We start from the raw sequence: 21,680 nt of genomic DNA, 5'->3' as shown, positions 1-21,680 counted from the left end.
CTCCCTGGGGGGTCGGGGGTGTGTCCCACAGCAAACATCCAACCACTGGGACCTGCACCAGAGATATGAGCCCCAAAATGCCTGTCTTTGAAAACCAGCAGGGCTTAAGTCTAGGAGACCCTGAAGGCTGTAAGAACTGAGGCTGCACTCTTGAAGGGCTTGGGCACACACTCGCTCATCCTGGGGACCAGAGCAAAAGCAGCTCCACGCTGAGCACGGAGCCTGGTGCGGGCCTCGATCCCACAGCCCTGAGATCACGACCTGAGCGGAAATCAAGAGTCAGATGCCCAGTCAGCTGAGCCACCCCGGTGTGCTGTGAAAAAGATGTCTGATAATCTTCAAGAGTCGGCCAGAGGGGCGGGTCCCGTTGGGACTCTCTCCTGGATGGCGGCACTGGTGGGCACCGTTTCTGCACTCTTCTTCCACCTTGCTAGCGCTGCTAGTGCAGGCAGGTGTGTGTAGTCCTTGCAATCCCCCCCGCCGGCCAAAGTGGCGGGGCATGCCCACCCCTGTACTCTCCAGCTGCTTCACTAAAGCCAGCGAGCGAGCGCGGACCACACAGGGGACTCTCCTTGATGCCCCAGCGGGGTCTTTTCTTCCTGACTCCCACCCGACTGAAACAATCAGAGAGACAGCTCTTGGCCGGCTGCCAACCCCAGGGCACGGCACAGACAACTGACTGAACGCACGCCCAGATTTCCTGTGGGGGAAAAAGCCTCTTCACGTGTCCTAGAGCTTCAGCCTGAGAGGCGGCCTTCAGATTTTCCACATGTCTTGAGGCTCTGAAGGTGCTCTCAGGGAGCAGAGCCCAGGACACACCATCTGCACGCTCCGTAGGTCCTGCTGTAGCTCACCAGTACCTCCCAGAGAGGAGCGGATACATTCATCTGGAGCCCTGATTTTTGTACCTGCTGCCCAAGGTCTGTTTGCAGGTCCCAAGGGATCAAACCCCTCACTCCTTGGGGAGAAGCTCCTACTTCTGTAAACCTCTGGGCTGCCTAGTCTGGAAGCCAGCAGGGTTCACAACGGCAGCCCCATGGGACTGTCTGTAGCTCCTTACCTTAGGAGCGATGGGGTGAGGTTTCTAATCAGTCTGAAACCAGGAGCCGACTGAGATCCCCCCGCCCCCTAGCTTTGGATCACTGGCAGGTCCTGGCATACGCCCAACAACTGAGACCTATCGAGTACAAGAAACAGACTGCTTCAGCCGTCACAAAGGTTCGCTAGACAAGCAAGGGCCAGGGCAAGGCTGACCCACCAGATCCATCCCCTACGCTAGCCCGCTCTGTCAAGACTAGGAGTGGAACTGCTCTACCTAAGACATAAAAACAGCCAAGCAAATGAGGAAACAGAGGGATACGTTCCAAACAAAAAAACAAGAAAAAAAAAAAAAGGAAAAAACCTTAATAAAACTAAGATGAGTAATATACCTGATAAAGAGTTCAAAGTAACGGTCATAAAGACGCTCACTGAACTCAGAAGAATGGATGAACACGAGCCTGGGTGGCTCAGTCGGTTAAATGCCCAACTCTTGATTTCAACTCAAGTTGTCATCTCAGGGGCGTGAGATCGAGCCCGGAGCTGGGCTTGTGCTCAGCAGGGAGTCTGCTTCTCTCCCTCTCCCCCTGCCCCTCCCCCAACTTGCACTCAACTCACACTCTGTCTCTTAAATAAATAAATCTTTAAAAAAAGGCGGGGGGAGGATGAACACAGGGAGAACTTCAATAAGGAGACTGAAAAAAGTACCAAATAGAAAAAAATACTAAAAGTACTAAAAAGTACTAAATAGAAGTCACAAACTGAAGAATACAAAAAAAGATAAACCCCAAAGAGATCCACGCCAAGACTTATTATAATTAAAACGTCAGAAGTTAGAACTGACAGAAAACTTAAGCAATAATATAAGGCAGAATAATAGAGGTTGGATGATATCATAATTATAATCTTTATAGAATTACTTCATGTATTAATCTTCATCATACTAAAGCAAATAGCCCTAAAGAATTTAATGTTTTAGTCACTTAATTCAGGCTATGTGTATTTTTTTAAAGATTTTTAAAATTTATTTGCTTGAGAGAGGTGAGAAACACTAAAAGATCAGGAGAAGCACACTCCCCACTGAGCAGAGAGCCCAATGCGATGCGGGGCTCAATCCCAGGACCCCGAGGTCATGACCTGAGCCAAAGGCAGACGCTTAACTGAATGAGCCACCCAGGCACCCCCAGGCTACGAATATTTCAAGAAAAAGCCCTATTTGCGAATTCTTCATCTAGTGAAGATGAATTAAAACCAGAAAGTCAACTCTGCCACCTTAAAAATCCAGGAACAGAAAAAAATTCCACGAGCAGGTATAACACTATCCACAATAAATCACTTTCAATCCAGCCCTGAAAACTAATACAGAGTAGGAAGAAAGCATTACAGAAAAATTTTGTTTTCCTTAATCAAGCTGGAAAATAACGGGCCTTACACGAATGCCCTTTAGGAAGACAATTCTTATAGTTTTATGTGAACAGAAACTAACGTTACATTCAAAATGGATGTTAAAACGATGACCGTAGACTACCACTTTCAGTCCTCAGAAGATGAAAAATGGTCAAGAGTCACCCAAACTGAATCCTGGTTCCTCGTGGAAAATGTGTTCCTAAATATCTTCCCCTTGAACTACTGTGCTCTTTCTGTATCTTACACAGCAGACACCGCGACGCACAAACACATCCAGAAGGCCTTTGAGGGCCGACAGCCTTCTGGAGCAATGAGGAATTCACCCAGGTTTCTGCCTTTCTGCCGGGCCCAGAGAATTCTGGGTAACCAAGGTGGCGGGTCATGAGAATACAAGTGTTCCTCACACCGTACGTATCATCTCCTCAGGCATCAAAATCCGTGTTCGTATATGAAAATCTGAGATGTGTACAGAAATCAAGAGTGATTTTGTCATCTTGAAAGAAAAACACACTGTTGCGATGCCACATGCCTCGTTTCTCCTCAAGTGACTGCGGGAAATAGCAATTGCAGTCAGAAATCTCAGAAAGAAAAATTAGAGTAAGGGCAACACCTGAAGTTTACTCCTGAAAATACTTGGAGAACGACTGTGAGCAATAAACCAGGGCTTAGTTCATGAGACTATGTCAATGAGCTTATACCATCCCATGTTCTGGTCAATCCTCATGTCTGGGAGATGGAGGGACGTCTTCATCTTCCAGAGCTACTATTAGGGAAAAAGGTGGAGACTATACTGACAGAAGTCCCTACTTCAGCAGGAGAGCCAAAAACACCTTGCCCCTCCACAATCCCAAATGAAAATAAACATCTCGGGGTGCCTGGTGGCTCAGTGGGTTAAGCCTCTGCCTTCGGCTCAGGTCATGATCTCAGGGTCCTGGGATCGAGCCCCGCATCGGGCTCTCTGCTCAGCAGGGAGCCTGCTTCCTCCTCTCACTCTGCCTACTTGTGATCTCTGTCAAATAAATAAAATCTTTAAAAAAGAAAAAAAGAAAAGAAAAGAAACGTCTCATTTTACTAGTGTGCAGCAGTGATTATGCAGGAGAAATTATTATTATTATTATATTATTATTAGATGATATATTATATTATGATTATTATTCTTGTACTGTATTGTCGACCTTTTGAATTCGGACACCTGACATTTTTAATAAAATATGAAGGCTTTTTTTAAAGAACAAAAACTTCAGACTATATCTTTATCCTAGAAGTTCCCGCTACAACTGGCTTCTGTCTTGGCCAACATTTAGCCATTCAGATAAAATCCGTATTTAGTGCTTCATGTGTATGCATGTGTAAAATAAGAGGATAGTCATAAATCTTTAAGAATGTGTATAATAACAGTGAAATAAGGATCCTTGATACACAGGTCTCGTTCTGGGGAAAACAGCTGGAGAACAGTATGCTGTTTTCAAAATGACGGAGGGGAAATACGCATTCGGTTATGAGAAAGGGAAAGAGAACAAGACCAAATATTATTAAAAGGGAAAACAGCTTTTTCTGCCATCTTTCCGTGCCACAGTAACAGTGTGAACGAATGTCCCACAGATGCCCTCAAGAACATTAACAATGCTGAAAGGAGAGGCAAAGGCCAGGTTCTTAGGAGGCCCTGCACCAAAGTCATCGTCCCGTTTCCTCACTGTGATGACGAAGCACGAGTACATTGGCAAATTTGAAATTATTGATGACCACAGAGCTGGGAAAACTGTTGTGAACCTCACGGGCAAGTTAAACAAATGTGGCATGACCAGCCCCAGACTTGATGTATAACTGAAAGATCTAGAAAAGTGGCAGAATAACCTGTTCCCGTCCCCTGAGTTTGGTTTCACTATACGGAAAAATTCTGCCGGCTTCATGCACCATGAAGAAGGAAGAAGCCACGCAGGAGGGAAAATCCTGGGATTCCTTTTTCCTAGAAATATAATATACACGTGCATGTGAAATGCCTCAATGGAAAAAAAAAAAGAGGAGAATAAATTACAGTCAACTGATGTTTGACAAGGGTGCCGAACAATTCAATGGGGGTAAGAACAGTATTTTACTCCCAAGCAGCAACATGCAAATAATGAAACAGGAGCCCTGCCTCACAGAGAAAATAACCCAAAATGCATCAAAGATATAAATGTAAGCATGAAAATAATAAAGTTCTCAGAAGAAAATACAAAGGTAAATGTTAGTGGTCTTGAATCTAACAATGGCTCCACATCAATGACTCCAAAGTACAAGCAACTTAAAAAAAATAATAAACAAATAAATGGGGCTCCACCAAAATGTCCCAGTTTTGTGCTTCCAAGGACCCCATTGACAAAGTCAAAAGACAAGCCACTAAATGGGAGAAAATATTTGCAGATCAAATATAAGGAACATACATCCAGACTGCGTGAAGAATTCTTACAACTCAAATAAAAAGACAACCCAGTTAAGAAATGAGCAAAGAACTTGAATACACATTTCTCCAATATTCAAATACATACATAAATATATAAATGTATATATAAATATATAAATATATTTTACATTATTTTATATATTTATATAAACATATATTTATGTAAATATATATTTATATTCTTAAATATATATTTAAATATAAATAAAATATGAAATATATAATATATATTTATAAATATATATATATAAGGTATATATAAAATATATGGGACAATAAGCACATGAAAATATGCTCAACATCACTAATCATTTGGGAAATGTAAATCAAAACCACGGTGAGATACCACCTCCCACCCACGTGGATGGCTACTATCAAAAAACCCAAAAGCAAGTGTTGGCAGGCTGTGAAGAGCTGGACCCTGTAAATTGCTGGTGGGCTTGGAAAATGGTGCTACAGGAACAGTAGTTCCTCAAAATGCTGAAGATAGAGTTGCCATATGACACACCAATATCACTCCTGTGTACATAGCCTAAGAAAAATAAAAACTATGCCCACACAAAAACTCGTGCATGAAGGTTTGAGGTTTATTCATAATAGCAAAAAGCTGAGAACAACCCAGATGTTCATCAACTGGTGAACAGATAAATAAAATGTGATCTATCCAACCAGTGGAATATTATTCAGCCTTGAAAAGGAATAGAATTTTGATATGTGCAACGACACAGAGGAGCCTTGAAAACATTCTGCTGCTGGAGAGAAGTCAGTCACAAAAGACCACATATTGCATAATTTAATTTATCCGGAATTTCCAGAATAGCTAGATCTACGGAAACCGAAAGTAGATTAGTGGTTGCCTAAGACTGGTGGTGATGGCTAAAGTTTTCTTTTGGGGATGTGAAAATGTGCAAATAGTTCAGTATAGTATAGTTAACTATACTAAAAGCCATTAAATTGTACACATTAGATGGGTGAGTGGTATGGCATGTGAGTTATATCTCAATTAAGCTGTTACCGAAAAATGCAAAGAACTTCTATATTTATCAAGTAGAAAAAGAATGAACTTGATTAAAAACATCAGAAATGGGGAAAATAAAAACAAACCAAATAAGATGGGAGGAATAAAATCATGACTGTTTATCACTACTTTAAATGTGTACAGACTGACTTCTTCTACTAAATCAAAGTGCTTATCGGGGGGTTACAGATCCATGCTGTTCAAGAAACGTACTTAAAATGGCAAAAAGGATTGAGAATGTACCGGGCGAGGAGATACCATGCAAAAGAGAAAGCAGGAATGGCAAAATTCATCGCAGACAAGTTGGGTCTAAAGTTATAGGTACTAAGATGAAGAGGGACATTGTTAAAGGCAGAGTTTGGAAAGAAGATGTAAAAGGTATAAGCAGGTATACATCTAACAACATAATACCTAAAGACTCTAAAAATGCAATAACAAGGTAAAATTTTAGCTTTTCAAATGGGAGTATCTACTAGAAGGAGGGAAAAACAAGGACACACAGAAAATAGACATCCTTATTTCCCTCGGAAAACATTTCTTTCTTACACCTAAGAAAAGCCATATTTGTAAAGATTAATTGCATACTTGGCAACAAAGAAAACCTTTACAAGCCTTCCAAAATAAAGATTTAAAGAACAGTTCTTTGATCACAATCCAGTAGAATCAGAATTAGATAACTAGGTAACAAAAAATTGAAACTACATACAAGTTAAGAAATATAGTCTTCAATCAAAGAAGAAATCATAAGAGGACTGAAGAAAATCTTGAAAGCAATGGAAAGGAGACTATTTCATACCAAAACTTACAGAAGACACCAGAAGTTATACTCTAAGGAGACTTTAGTGTCAAATGTCTTCAATTTCAAACATTTTTTTAAATAAAAGAAACTGTACTCATTTAAACCCATCAGAAAAGGGCAGCTCAATAAATCAAAAGAAAGGAAGTAATTATAATAAAGATAAATTTTTAAACTAATAAAAAATATAAGAGGGGCAAAATAAACTCAAAGTTGTTTCTATGAAAGACTAATGAAATAATAAAAAAAACTTCACATGCCCTATTAAGGATAAGAGAAAGGGAAGATGGGGTGTGGGAGGAGGTGGGGAGAGAGGGAAGGGGGTTGGGGAAAGGGGGTTTTCAGGGAGGAGGGGAGAGAGAGAGGAGAGAGAAAGAGAGTTGCAAAACAGATAAGGATTGGGAACAGAGATATAAAAGCAAATGCATAATATAAAAGCAAATAAAAGAATCACTAAATTGCAAGGCACTTTATACTAATCAATTTGATAACCTAGAAGAAACGATGATTTCCGAGGAAAACAAAATCATCAAAATGATTCAAGAATGGAAAATTCAGAAGATGAGTACCAAGACCAGACAGGTTTGCAGCTGGATAACCATCATTCTACTGTTAAATGGCAACAGGCAATTAAACAATAATAAGCCAATTCACTTTATGAAGCTGAGCACAATTTTAATACCCAAACCTGAGAGGGAGGAGAGAGGAAGCTATCAACAAATCTGGCTTAGGACCGATTAGTTAACAGAAACTGAACTAAGGTTAGCAAATAACAGAAGTCAGGCATCTATCAAAGGGCTATGTCCTGACACCAACTTGGATTTATTCCAGGAAAATAAAGGGAGCTCAAGCCTAGAAAATCAATAAGATTTACCTCATCACTAAATTAACTGTGAAAAAACTCTAAGACCATAGCAATAAATGTATTTGATAAAAAATAAAGGCACCTGATAAAAGGTGAGCAGCCATTCTTTATAAAAATGAAGATAAAAACAGAAGGACGTTATGCATGAGGGATTATTAAATGGGAAGCACTAGATCAAGAGGTAGATAAAATGAGCCCATATTTTCAAACAATGACAGAGCCCCGTGCGTGCGTGCATATGGGCGAATGTGCTCATGGATGAGCACCAGGCTGTCAACAGGGATTACAGGGACAAAGGCAGCGGTGAGGAGAGGAGAGTCTTAACAACAGGAAAGAAGGTAAAAGGAGCATTGCAGTTAAAAACTGTGCATGATACAAACACGTGCAAATAAGACCGGATATTTTCCCGTGTATAGTTTTTAAAACCCTGCACACAGTACTAGAACTCCCAACTCTTGCTTTCTGCTCTGCAGCCCTCGGGCACTTTCCCGGTACCAGGATGCAGGGGAAGACCCTCCGTTGGTGACATCCTATGTCACTGTACTCCTCAACAGACAGGTGAATCAGCACAGGGGCTGCGGGTCGGAACTCAGGCATCGCCACGCCCACCCCAGCTCCCTGCTCGCCCAGCTCCCACTCTGTCTCTGAAGCGGCGGGCACTTGGAGCTGTTAAGAAGCAGGGATCTGAGCAGTTCTCTGGTTTCCCCTGGAGCCATCTGCATCCATCATGTTTCCCACAACTCTCCCCGAGTGTTGGTGCTGGCTCCCCCCGAGTGTTCCCTCAGCTCCGAGCACACCCTTCTTATGAGAGCACCTAGTACTCCACGTCACAGTGCTCTGTCGGTCACCCGCGTCCACTGATCGCCTCTGTGCTGGCTGAGGGCTGGAGCCCCCTCCTGCTAACTTCTCAAGCCCGTTTCTAGTGCAGCAGCACAGCGCATGAGCACCCTGTCAGTATCTGCCAAATGAATGAAATGTACTCAAAACACAGTATGAAGTCTGCGCCCTGAAACTCCTTTTTGGAGCCGTTTGCTTTCGTTTTCCCGGGCAATTTAAAATTTCCAGCCTTGCTGCCAGTAACGTGAAGGGGTGAAGGAATGCCGGCGTGCCCCATGGGACACGTCACTCTGGTTGGTCCTTTGGCAGCAGGGACGTTGATACCGCTCTTCCACACCCAGCAAGATGGTGGAAGGGGTAAGCGGCTGAGTGCCTCCCGTGTCTGACCCTGTGTGACGCCACCTGGTGCCTGCAGCTGCCTCTGGAAGGTGTTGCTTTAGCGGCAGAGCCGGGAGGGCACCGAGCGTGTGTCTGTCTCCAAAGTCCTGGGCACCACATCACAATGCCTTCCTGAGAAGCAGAATCAAGGACACTTGCTGATCTTCATTCCTTCCCACCAAAGGTATCTCATACACCATCTTTGGAAGTTGGGGCCAGGGGGCGCCTGGGCGGCTCAGTCGGTTAAGTGTCTGCCTTCAGCTCAGGCATGATCCCAGGGTCCCGGGATTGAGTCCCACACATCAGCCTCCCTGCTCAGCGGAGCCTGCTTCTCCTTCTCCCTCTGCCATTCCCCCCACTTGTGCTTTATGGCTCTCTGTGTGTCAAATAAATGAATAAAATCTTTTTAAAAAGTTTGGGTCATACTCTTTAGCCATTCTAGTTTCCCTGGGGTAATTTGCCACCTCCCTGAATTTACCTGCATCTTTCCCAAAACCTACTTCTTATCTTCCAGCCTTCTTGACCATAATGAGTCTATAAATTTTCAATAGACAGTGTGAACTTACACTTGCTAATATCTGCATAACATGCACCTCTTTCGATCTCAAAGAAAAGCTTCACACCGCAATGGTCTCTAATCTCCAATTAGGTTCTGTTCCGGGATCCCACTGGAATTCTACGCACATGTCCCCTAAGATGCCATAAATTGTGGTCCAGTTTCCCAGCCAGCCAAGGAAAGCACATGGGAAATCTTGCTGAAGTATTAGTAAGAGCCAACTAAAGGGAACATATTTATCTGCCTCGAATGCTGGGACCTGAGAAAAGCAAGTTTCATTACAGACAAATCAGGAGGTGCAGATTGCTTTTTATGTCACTCTGGAGTGGAGGTCTGCTCACTCACAGAAGCTCAGAATCTTCACATAGGACAATGCCCCCACCCCAAGTCAGCTGGGGATTCTCAGGGAAACTTTAATTGAAGATATTATAGATTCTCCAACTTCCCAAAATGCAGGAGGAACATCTACAAGCAAGACTCTCACCACTGTTAGACAATTACACTTATTTACATTTTTTCCTCCCAGAAAAATCATCCTTTCTCCCAATCTCTGATCTTCTTTTTGTAACAGTTTCCTAAAGAAGGAAACAGGTGTCCTCCCATTCCAGTTCCATCCAAAATAATAAAATAAAAATCTTTAAAATTAAAAAAATTGTGATTTTTTTTTGAGAGAGAGCACGTAAGCAGAGGGACAAGCAGACTCTCCCACTGAGCAGGGAGCCCGATTTGGGGCTCGATCCCAGGACCCTGAGACCATGACCTGAACCAAAGGCAGATGCTTAACCAACTGAGGCACCCAGGAAGCCCCAAAATAATTCAATTTTTAATCACTTTTGCCATAATCACTTTTGGGTGGCTTTGAAACATGAGAATCTCATTGACATATCAGTGTCCTCTTTATCTCAGAAAGGACTGGGCACCTCTCAGAGGCCTCTCTCCCGTCCTGACCCAGGTCCCAGCCAAAGGTCCTTCACATTAGAGTATGAGGAACTGAGGGGCTGCTGGGAAGCGGGGTGGAGTGTGGAAGCACCCTGGGGTGGGGGTGGGGGGCTCTGGGGCCCTCCCACTCCCAACTTCAAAGACAGCGCCTGCTTTCCCTGCCTCATATAGGTACCCTGGGTTTGCCCTCTTTAAGGTTCCTGGTTGCTGAAAAGTTCTGAAAATCTCCAAGTAGCACAAAAGCCATCATGTGCATTTTGGCCACACGGGACAGAGGGAGTTTAAAGGAAGAAAGACAAAGGTCCCTGGAATGAGCCAGCAGCTCTGGGCTTCCCCGCACATCTTTCCTGACCCTCAGAACCCTGGGAAGGAGCCCCTTGGTGCAAAGTCACAGGGTGAGCCCATGCACAGCCCAGGCCTCCTGCCCCAGGTCCTCTCCAGCCATAAACTGACCCCCTAGCCCCTTCCAAACCGTCTACAGCCTCAAACCACCGACGTGCGGTTCAGCACCCATCTCCAGAGCACCAGACGCACGTGGCTTCCTGGCACCCTTCCCTGGCCGCTCCCAAAGTCACCGTGGGAACGTCCCTGCGAGGAGACAGGAAATCGATTTGTATTCTCTGGGTTGTCTTCCCTTGTCGCCCCTCAGGAGTCCCCACGCAGTGACGCGGCGTGGGCCCTACTGCTCTGAATCACTTCTCCCCAGGAATCCGCTTTCCTTCAGCATCTGTGTCAGCGAACCCGACTCCTCTAACACCCCCCACCAAATGTACGATGAACCAAACGGGGAAGGAGTTCATTTCTGGCCGACAAGCATTTAGTCCCCGACAGCTGTGGCTGATGCGGGAGCAGCTTTTCTCCAAACGGTGATTTCGATACAAGGTCCTTTTGCCTGCTGGCCCCCAACATCCCTCATGTGTGGCTCCGAGGGGCCTCCACGCGGCCAGGCCTGAGAGTGGAGCCCACCCTTGGGCTCATTTTCCACTGCCCTGAATCCAGGCAGCGGCCCCGTCTCACTACAAAGAGTGCTGAGAAACAAGATGCCGCCACCAGGAAGAGAGGCAGCAGGTCAAACAGATCTGGAGAATGTCACTGGCCTTCAAGGACCCCCTCACAAGGAACATACCATTTTAGCAGATCTGACCAGATATACTGTGTTCCACATTCACGCTCTAAGGATGGGGTTTCCTCGACCCCTAATCAAGGGAACTATTTTACCCGAGATCACTTGACCAATCAGTGACTCAGTTTCCTTATACTAAAAGTGGGGATAATAATACCTCACAATATTGTTTTGAGGAGCACACACGTTACAAAGTGTTTAGGGGCGCCTGGGTGGCTCAGTGGGTAAGCAAGCATCTGACTTCAGCTCAGGTCACGATCTCAGGGTCCTAGGATAGGGCCCTGTGTCAGGTTCCTTGTTCAGCGAGGAGTCTGCATGTCCCTCTCCCTCCCTCTTCACCTCCTGCCCTCTCTCTCTCTCTCTCTCTCTCAAATATATAAATAAAATCTTTAAAAAAAAACCCACGAAGATCTTAGAACACTATCTGCACATAGTACAGGACACACAAGCACTTGTTAAACAGATAAAAGGGTACAAGAGGCTGGCTTCCCTTCAAATTTCTAATAGGCTCCTGTCTGGGGGTCTCTAGCTCTTAGGAAGTGGGCAGGCCGCAGAAGCCCAAGGTTGCAGAGTTCCTCCGAGGCCAAGTTCAGTTCTATGCAGGACAGAAAACCTACAAAATACATCCCAGACTTGCTTTGCTGCTTTCCTAGTAGGGAATCCATTCCCTCAAGAGCGGTCCAACCTCTCTTCCACTATTTGGGATGTAGAAAACGTTTAGCTCCTTGTAGACATTTCTCCATTGGTGCTGATTCCATCCTCATTTTTACCAATCTAGCTGTGTGTTCATCTGGTCTTCTGTTCGTTCCTTTATTCAACAAACACTGAGGACTCACCATGTCCTAACTGTGACCAAGACATCCAGCATCTCATCCCACAAGGGAAACGTATTAGCATATGTGGCAGCGAAGAGGGACGGGGTAAGGCAGTGACATCTGAACCAAGACCAAACTAACAAGCAGAGCCTGCCATGAAGAACATTCCAGGTACGGGCCCCACAGGCATGAAGACTGAGATGAATAGATTTTGTGCAGACAGCAGGACAGGGGACTACAGGAGACACTGGAAAGGCAGGCTGCGGAGCAGCTGTGGGCATTGGAGGCCTTGCAAAGGACTCTGAAGTTCCCTTTGGCTTCAGCCGGGAGCCATGTGAAGGTTTAAGTGGGGAATCAGCGGATTAGCTTATGTCTGTAAAAGATCGCTCCTCTTCCACAGAAGAAATGGGGACGGGGTGGGGGTGTCCACCAGACTAGAAGCTGGAAATCAAAGCAGATGAAGTTTCCAATATCCTGGCCAAGGAGTGAGTCTGTCGCAGTGAGAGTGTAAAGATTTGCAGTTCTAAACTTTTTAGTAAAGTGGCTTATTAAACAGACAGCTAACTATGGCCCGGGGTTCCTACTTTTGTAATAAGTTTTTTCTGAAACTCACAAAGGGGAGAGGGGCTCTCTGCACCACGTGCCAGTCGGGGCGGAACATCGTCGTCACACCACAGGGTGTTTTCGGAGCCTGTTATCCTTTTAGTACGACATCCCTCCCACCCTAGGACAGTACCATGCTTCCTCCCACCAACGTTAGTTGAGTTGTTCCCTTTCCCTCTTCCTTCTTTCGAGGGCAGACCTCAGGGCTTCTCCACTGATTCCATCCTCTCCAAGTTCATATATCTCACCGAGCCGACCACATTCCCCTCCCCATGGGGGCCAGGAAATGCCAGAAACATCTGTATCTGAGCCTGATCTCCGGAGCTTGGATCTCAGCTATAGTTACTTGCACTGTGGTAACGATGACATCATGTCATGTTTCAGGACATTTTCATCGAAAAGGCCTCAGGTCGGGATGCTCAGGGTAGGAAAAGGGTGGGCCCGCCCCTGGGCCGAGTGGCATACCTTCTCTCTCCTCCTGGCCTTTGCCCGAGTTGGAGATGCCCTGTTCCTTCCTCTTCACCTGAGTAATCTTTATTTGTGCTTCAAGAAGCAGCTCAGGGGGCCACCTCCTCCCCAACCCCACTGGACTAGGTGGACCCCCCGGAATCCCATATAAATCCCTGTTAACATTGATCCCACTGCTTCCCAGAGGCTCTTTCTCCTTGTCTTTACTTTGTCTCTCCTGCTGGACCCCAGGAGACAGGTCTCATTCATTGTTTTATCCCGGCAGCGTTCAATATGTTGCTGAATTAACACATGGCACGTCGCTGGCGGCTGGATGAACTGGAACGCAGTGTGGCAGCATGTACTGAAGCAGGGGTTTTCAGAGCACCAGGGGGCTCAGTCGGTGAAGTGTCTGCTTTCGGCTCAGGTCACGATCCTGGGGTCCTGGGATCCAGCCCTGCACCGGGCTCCCTACTCAACAGGGAGTTGGCTTCTCCCTCTCCCTCTGCCCCTCCCCTCCCTCTCAAATAAATCAATAAAATCTTTTCAAAAAATAAATTTAAAATAAATTTTAAAAAAAATTAAGCAGTGGTTCTCAGCTGCAGGTGATTTGGCTCCCCAGGGGACATATGGCAACACCTGGAGAAACATTTGGTTGTTGTAATTGAAGGAAAGGGCGCCAGTGGGCATTCGGTGGGGAGAGGCCGAATGGAGGCGGCCAACATCTGGCCATGCACAAGACAGGCCTCCTCAGCAAAACATCACCCCAGCCCACGAGGTCGACAGGGCGGAGCGGGAGACCCGCATCTAATCTAGGACCTGGCAAACCTTTTCCTAGGTTTACGTGCTCAAGGGAAATGTATCTGTCCGCCAAAAACACGAGACTGTCTGAAGCAGCTTATCCACAGAAGCCCCAAACTGGACGCCATGTAAAAGACCATTAACAGGAGAACTGATAACCGGCTACAGTACTTACATGATGGAAGACTACACACGATATGAAATTTAAGACACCATATACGCAACAACAAGATGGAATCCACAGATATCCTGAGGAACCGAACCACCAGAGCAAGGTAACAGGCAAACTTCATCGCTGGTGATGGAACAGGAGCGGGGAGCAGGGAGTGTCCTCCGAGCATGACTTTCTAAGGCTTTCCTGTGCACAGCCAGCAGGAGCGTCGTAGATATGTTTCTGGAGACCTATTTCACCACAGACACCAAAAACCTTACAGTGGGTCCTCGATTCAATTCTGCTTCAGTCATTTTCTGCTAAGGATTGTGCTACAGATGTGCACACAGACTTAGGATTCAAGAATATTTATCACAGCAGAACAAATACAAGGGGGAGGCGGCAACAACGCCGACCCAGAGGGAACTGTGTGATACCGTGGACTCATTAAAATCGACATTTAAAAATGTAAATGGAAAACGACTACAATACATTAATTACAATTAAAGAGCAGGTCACCCAACAAGGTGTCACCTAAGATATATGAAGGATATACTCAATATGATTAACTAAGATTAGCTAAGGTCATGAGGAGTTATGGGATTTCTTAAAATTTTATCATTTTTTCCCCTAACATGTACATATATTACTTATTAATAAGAAAAAAATATACAATCACACTTCTTAAGAATAAAGCTGAGTTTTCAACTCTAAAACTGAGTACCAGACCCTGCACAACCCCCAGATTCCCCATGGATTCAGAGCCCCACTACCTGCAGAAGCGCTCTATCGATGCTCATCACAGTGGCTGAGACAGATTAAATAAAGAGATAACATTCCAGATTTTCTGTCTCTTATCCAACTGTGTGGATTGGTTACACAAATCCATACATGCATTAGACCTCACTGAACTGCATACGCCCCAAGGAAAAGTTACAAGCAATTCCCTGTAAAAATACAAAAGTATTTCTGACGGCAAAAGTTTTTAGATGCTGTAAAGAAAAAAGAAAAAAAAAGGCACGACCTTCCCTGATTAATCAAGTCTTCCTCATGAGAAAGCTACCACTTCCCCAGGTAATCTCATCGCTCCAGATGTAACCGTGTTTCTCTGTCAAGTGGAGGTGATCACAGCTCTCTCAGAGTACTTGCAAAGGTTCGGCGTGGTTATGAAACGGAATGCTATGAATGGGGACCCTGGTTGTGGTCACTGTCACACCCACTGCCTGAACACCACCTCCCTCCAGGAAGCTCCCTTCTCTGAATTCTGTGTGGTAGGGGCACGTGGCTGACTCTTAGGGAGCACTGCATAAGGTGTACCCTGTCGCTCGCCCAGACGCCTGGCTCCTCCCGGAGCCAGCGAATGCCATACAGAGCTAAAGGTGGGAGCAGCGGCTCACCGTGAACACCAATGACGAGGGCCCAGATACCTCAGCTCACAAACCCATTACGAGAGTATCCATTTAACTCTAGCTTTAAGATGTTTATCCTCTTACTTGTCAGTCAAAAAAGACTTTAAGCCGAGTAAACAAACCCTAAGATGAAACATTTAACTGTGTTAATTTCCAAAGCCCTGTGGTCATCTTCAGCTTCTCAAGGTCACACCTCCCTGCTGAATGATTACCCAGGGTTGCTGACACGGTACGTGGAGAAAACACTCTTAGGATGTCCAGCCTCTAGGAGAAAAAGCAAACAGCTCAGAATCCAGCCAGCCACGGCAAAGGAACCACCGACAAAGCCAAACACACAGGAGCCCCCGAGCACTGGGAATCTGCCTGTTCCTTTACCTCCTCGAAAGGAACGAATCACAAGACTGCTCGGAATAAGAAATGAAAAGGGCAGAAGCCCGGAAAGCAGCCGGGCCTGAATTTTGTGCTGCTTCCAAGGAGTGAGCCCACCTGCTGTGTCGGTTATTTGCACAGTGGGCAGGCGAGGCTGACAGCTTGAGGGGGTTATTTTAGAGGGAGAGCTGTAAGTCTGATCAGGAGAACGTTCTGGACCCTGGGCTCCCAGCAAGCATCTCCAGCTTCCAAGCTGACCCTCCCTTCGCACAGGGGTTAAGAGGCAGCCCGGCAAGCATGGTCTTTGTATTTAAATCATCTCAAGGGGGCCCATATCTGCAGGCACAACCAGAACCCAGGGAGGAGAGGGAAGGGGGAGAGGGAGAGGATACCTCCACTCATATCTGCTGGCTGCGCTTCTAGAGCGCCTGATCCAGGAAGGTAAATGCACGGACAGAACAGAAGGAAGAGTCTGGGAAGACTGGAAGACTAGAAGAGCCGCTAGCGGACGAGTCTCAACCTGAACCACAGAAACACCTGTGCCTCCCTGTCCTCCTCTCCTCGGCTGGGCACCAGGTGCCTCCCTGCTGTGTGCACTCCAGATGCAGATCCAAGCTCGGTGGTGCCCAGTGCCAATGCCTCTCTCAGGCACAGGGACTCTAGGGCATCAGAGGGGCTCCCAGACAGCACCTGTAATCTCTAATTTAAAAACAAAACCAAAAACCCCAACCAACCCAAGCCAGCACGAGCAATACATACTTATGTATAAGACTCCGATGCACACATACACGTTCACTTATCTACACACACACACACACACACACACGCTTTTACAGCAGAAGGCAGGCAGGAAACCTGTTCCCTAAGTCCTTTGCTTTCCTCATCAGCTTCTAGCAGCAACAGCCATTTCTGCTACGGATTTTCTTTTGCGAGGGTTGATCACAGATCTAAATGCCACCATCCTGCTTGCCCCCCTTTCCTACCCCACCGGCCCGCTGAGGTCTGTCAACGAACCAGGGAACAAAGATGGAAGACAGGCCCAAGCGTCCTTCCTTGAAAGTGGGGTTAGATTTGACACTTTAATAAACCTCAGAGCCTGAGCCTCTCTGCTCTCAGAGTGGCCAGGGTGCAACTCTCACTCTTAACAAACCCGTCCATCTCTCTCCCCCCACCACTGGGCACAAGGGTTTTCTCTGCCCGGCATTTATTTCCAGGCCCCATAAATCATATCCCATTGTTCCAGGCCGTCTGAACTCATGCTTAATAAACCATCCACCTCACCCTTCTGCCACTACTCCGAATTTCCCGCAAGGAAAGACTGTTTCAAGGAGAAAAGGAAATTCTTCATTAGGGCTGGATTTTAAAAGCAAGCTTCCACACAAAACCGGAAGACAAAATTGGGTATAAATACCATCCAATAACCACTAATGTCTTTGGTTAAAGCACCTGCCTGCCTGTGATTCTCAGGTCTATGTGTGAGCTCAGTGCACATCCGAAGGAAGCAGAATTTGAACCTGATGCTAAATGACGAATGATCCTGAACTTCATGACCATTTAAGTGCCGCAGTGGCTAGCTAGATTAAATTGCTTTGATGCAGAATTTCTCCCAAGTATAGGTTACTGAGAAACATAATATTGCTTGAAAATGTATTTACGTGCGTTCATCCTTCTCATACCAACACTCATGGATCTTAGTCATAACCAGGCTTAAGCTAGCACGATTTCCCTATTTTCCCCGGAGAGGGAGGGAAACAAGAGGACATGTATCTCATGTTCCAAGATCAAACACTGGATCACAGCACCCACAGCATCGAGTCTGCCAAACCCGAGCTCTGGGTACGTACAATTGTTAAAGAGCTAATTGAATGGAATACAGCCGTCTGGGGCTGGAAACCCTTATGACATTCTGGGGAATGTACGGGGTTTAAAAGGATTATGCAGGGTGACGTGACTTTGAAAATTCCCAAACTCTGAACCGAAGCCTAAATGAGAATATGTTAAATTCACCCATTCCAAAACACGGCACAGTTGACTTGGACCCTACGAGCCCAGCTGTAGCTCAGGGTGTCCACACTGCAGCCTGTCCGTGGGAGGTCTGCAGACCACTCCCTGCTGAGAGAGTCCAGCCAACCCAATCAGCCTACCAGCAGGCTGCGGCACAAGGTCCAGATCCAAGCCCAGGCACCAGCCAGGGTTCCCTGGGGCCTGCCCTCCTATGGTTGAACAATAATCAGGGAGTGCCACAGGGAGAGCCGCATCGGGCCCAGTATGGCCACTCCCTGGTCCTCGACAACACTGGGTGCACACTCTTCCACACACGAAAATGGTGTACAGAAACAAGGGCCTGCCGCAGTAGGCTGCTGAGCAAGGAACAGAAAGCATCAGGGGACAGGTGGGAACTACTGGCTGGTCTCCACCTCTCCCAGAGGGCAGATGCCGCAGAGCTTCTGCAGGCTAAGCAGAGACGTTTCAGAACTACCTTCCCAAAAAGAAGGCAGTAAAGGAGGACTTCAAGCAGCCACAACTGCCAGCAGGCCTGCGACCTCCAGATATCAGGGGCTTGACCATGACCGTGTCGGTAAGCAGAACACACAAGTGCCCTCCGGAGCGAAAGCAGACACCTTAACGCTGCTAAACTTGTCCTCTCACTCTTCTCTGCTCTGAGCAAGTGATCCTGAAAGGCATGGACAAAGTTGTCAGATTCACTGGAGAAAACACGAGCCAGCGAAGATGTCCCGGCTCGCACTGGGCCTCCCTCCAACGGCTAGCTGCCCCACCCCCTGGCACCTGGGTAAGGCTGCTCTGGGGCCATCCACACAAAACGATTTACGCACCCCCCCACCCGCAACACACACACACACACACACACACACACACACTCACACACAAGCTGCATCAGGCTTTACTAACCTAACGCAAACGCACCCCTAAGGAGCAGCCCTACAGGTGTGACTGGGTTGGACACTCCCAGCAAGTGAGGGAAGGCCCCCCTCTGGGTCCTTGCCAGCGGCAGGGTGCCGGCCGGGGCCTCCGCCTCATCCCTCTCCATCCGCGGGGAAGTCGGAGAGGCCCCTACCAACCACCACCACGCAACCAGATTGATTCTCGCACTTCAAATCCCCGCTACCGCGGCCCCATCTGTGTGCCGACACGAACAGCCGCCCTCGGCCAGCCGGCCCACGGAGCGTCTGGAGTTCTCCCGGCCCGGCGCTCACGCCTCCCCGGGCCGCCCCCGCCCCCGCGGGCCGCGCCTTACCGCCGGTGTCCTCGAAGCGCGGGGGCGGGCGGTCCCGCAGCGTGGCACTCCAACCCGCGCTGGCCTCGTCCTCGTCGGACTCCTGCGCGTCGGGGGCGCCGGGCGGCGGCGGGGGGCCGGGGCGCTCGTGTTCGTCGTCCGAGGAGGCGGCCGAGGAGGAGCGCGAGGCGGCAGACGTGCTGTAGAAGGGGTTCCCGCTGCTGTCCGGGCCGGACTCGCCGAACACGTCGTCCGAGATGTGAAGGCTCTCGTAGCGCGCGCGGGCCGCCTCGAGCAGCGCCGGCGCCCTCCTCCGCGCGCCCCCGCCGCCCTCGGCCATGGCCCCGGCCGCCGCCCGCGCGCCCGCCCCCCACAGCGCCTCCCAGCCGCACGCGCCGGGCCCCGGGCCCGCGCCGCGGCCCGCCGCCCCCCACCAGCGCAGCCCGCAGCACAGCGCCCGCCGCCCCGCGCCCGGCCGGCCCGCCGTCTTGGCCGCCTCGGGCCCAGCGCCCGGGGAAGCGCCCTCGGAGCTCGGGCGCCGCAGGCTGCTGGCCGCGGCGGGACGCAGAGCGCGCAGGCGGGAGGCAGGGGCTGCGGCCGGGCCCAGGCGCCGCCGCTACCGTTGCCGATACTGTCGCCGCTACCACCGCCGCTGCGTCTCCTCGGCGCCCGCCGCGTCCCCGCGCGCCCTCCCGCGGCACCCCGCGCTCCCCGGCCGACCTTCCCGGGCGCGAGCCGCCAGAGGCGGACCCCGCCTCCTCGCACCTCCGGCCCGCCGGCCAATGGGGAGCAGGCCGGGGCGGGGCCGGCGCGGGTCACGCCCCACCTCCCTCGCCCGGGCGGGGCGAGGAGAGCAGCGGTGGCGGCGGCGGCGGCGGCAAGGGGGAGGGCGGCCGGTGGCTTCCTCGCCTGCGGGGACGTGCGGCCCGGGACGGCCACCCGCAGGCCCCGCGCGGCCCCGTAGGGGGAAGGGAGGAACCGAGTGGGTGTCAGGGGTTGGGGGGGACGCAGCCGGTTCTTCCCGCCGCCCGAGCCGGCTCACAGAGCGCGAAGCCCGCGCTCTCCGTCCCCTTCCGCAGTCGGCGCCCGGCGGCGGCGGGGAGCTGTCCGCCCCGGTGGTTCTGAACCAGGCGCTGCGGAAACTCCCAGGTAGGCGCCGGGCCCGAGGGTCACGATTCCCGCGGCTGCTGCGGCCGCTGCTGCTTCCGTGCTCCACAGCCGGCTGTGCTGCGAGCTCTGCAAGCACGAGGGCTATCTGGCTTCCGGGAGCCTTGCTCTAATAAGGAGCCCGCCTCGCCGGTCCATTCCTGGGGTCAGGTGGTAACTCAGTCTCGCTTCAATACCCCTGTAATTTGAGGGGGGGGGCAACATCCGGTCTTAGTCATTCCTCCCGTCTTTGACCTTTGACATCTTTTAAACTCAAAATATTCATTACCTTCTAAATATTAATTACTCGAACACCACTATTGCAACATCTTCACCCATACGTTTGACACACTTGTCTGATAAAATATAGCACAATCACCCAGGCTTCGGTGTTCTGATAAACAATAGATAAGAAAGGTTTCATCCATCCCTCTGCCTTGGCTAGGAGTGCGTGGCATTCATTCTGTTGATGACGATACACGTGATCAGGCTGTTTCTTGCTCCTCTCTCCCTCCCACAATAATGCAATAAGTCACAATGATGGTAATTGGGCCATAAAGTCACTTGCACTCTGAAATAAAATAAATCCACAGAGATGTGAAGGGCTTGCAAATCCTACTGGGTATTAACTAAATAAGGATTACACGAAAGGGAAAGGCATATTGCTATTTCTAAGCATGCATAAAGGATGAAAATGTTGGGACCACCAGCTACGGTCAGTTCTAACAGCAGGTGAGCAGCTTCTGCTCTCGCCCTCCCCTCGCAAGCCCCTGTTTCCTCCTCCCAAACCAGAGTCTCTGTACCAGCATGAATTCCTGATCATCACTGAAAGATGATATATAAAAAGGAAGGGATTCACATGACATTGCTTTCTATATGAATTGGCTGATACACGTAAAATTGTTTGCAAAGCATTTCAACTCCATTGGAAGAATTGTGTCACAGAAAAGAACTGGTTTCCAGCACATCTCTATACTGTGTTAACCAGGGAAAGATTCTGAAGAGAGTTCATACAGGTAATCAGACTTAAAAAGGTCAATGACACATAGATTGAAGATGAAAAGTAAGACTCCGTAGCTCAAGTTCAAATTCTGCAATTAGGAATTCTGTAATACTCCTGTAAAATTTAATGATATATATTTTAAAAAATAATTGAAAGGGATCAAAACACTGAAATACATAGGCAAGAATTCCTTCTCTTCTCCAGGCAGCCAATGAAAAAGTCAGCAGCTAAAGTGAGTATGTATTTTAAAAACAATGGCTTACTTTGCTACCCAGAGGAAGCACAAAGTAGAGCAGTAACA

General features: G+C 48.3%; 1 protein-coding gene and 1 pseudogene across 1 annotated transcript in view; one reads left to right on the top strand and one right to left on the bottom strand.

The window, feature by feature from the left end:
• LOC111160522 (piggyBac transposable element derived 5) overlaps positions 1–19,570 on the bottom strand; it is a 96,907-nt gene extending 77,337 nt beyond the window's left edge. Inside the window, exon 1 of the mRNA XM_022523678.1 lies at positions 19,252–19,570. Coding sequence (XP_022379386.1) covers positions 19,252–19,570 — 319 coding nt within the window. The remainder of the gene's footprint in view (positions 1–19,251) is intronic.
• On the top strand, positions 1,071–4,440 carry LOC111160494 (annotated as a pseudogene).
• Positions 19,571–21,680: the final 2,110 nt, after the last annotated feature.

The sequence above is a fragment of the Enhydra lutris genome, unplaced genomic scaffold (assembly GCF_002288905.1).
Source record: "Enhydra lutris kenyoni isolate GAN:26980312 unplaced genomic scaffold, ASM228890v2 scaffoldscaffold76, whole genome shotgun sequence".
NCBI lineage: Eukaryota > Metazoa > Chordata > Mammalia > Carnivora > Mustelidae > Enhydra > Enhydra lutris.
The sequence above is the reverse complement of the archived record's forward strand: the minus strand, read 5'-3'. Positions and strand labels throughout refer to the sequence as shown.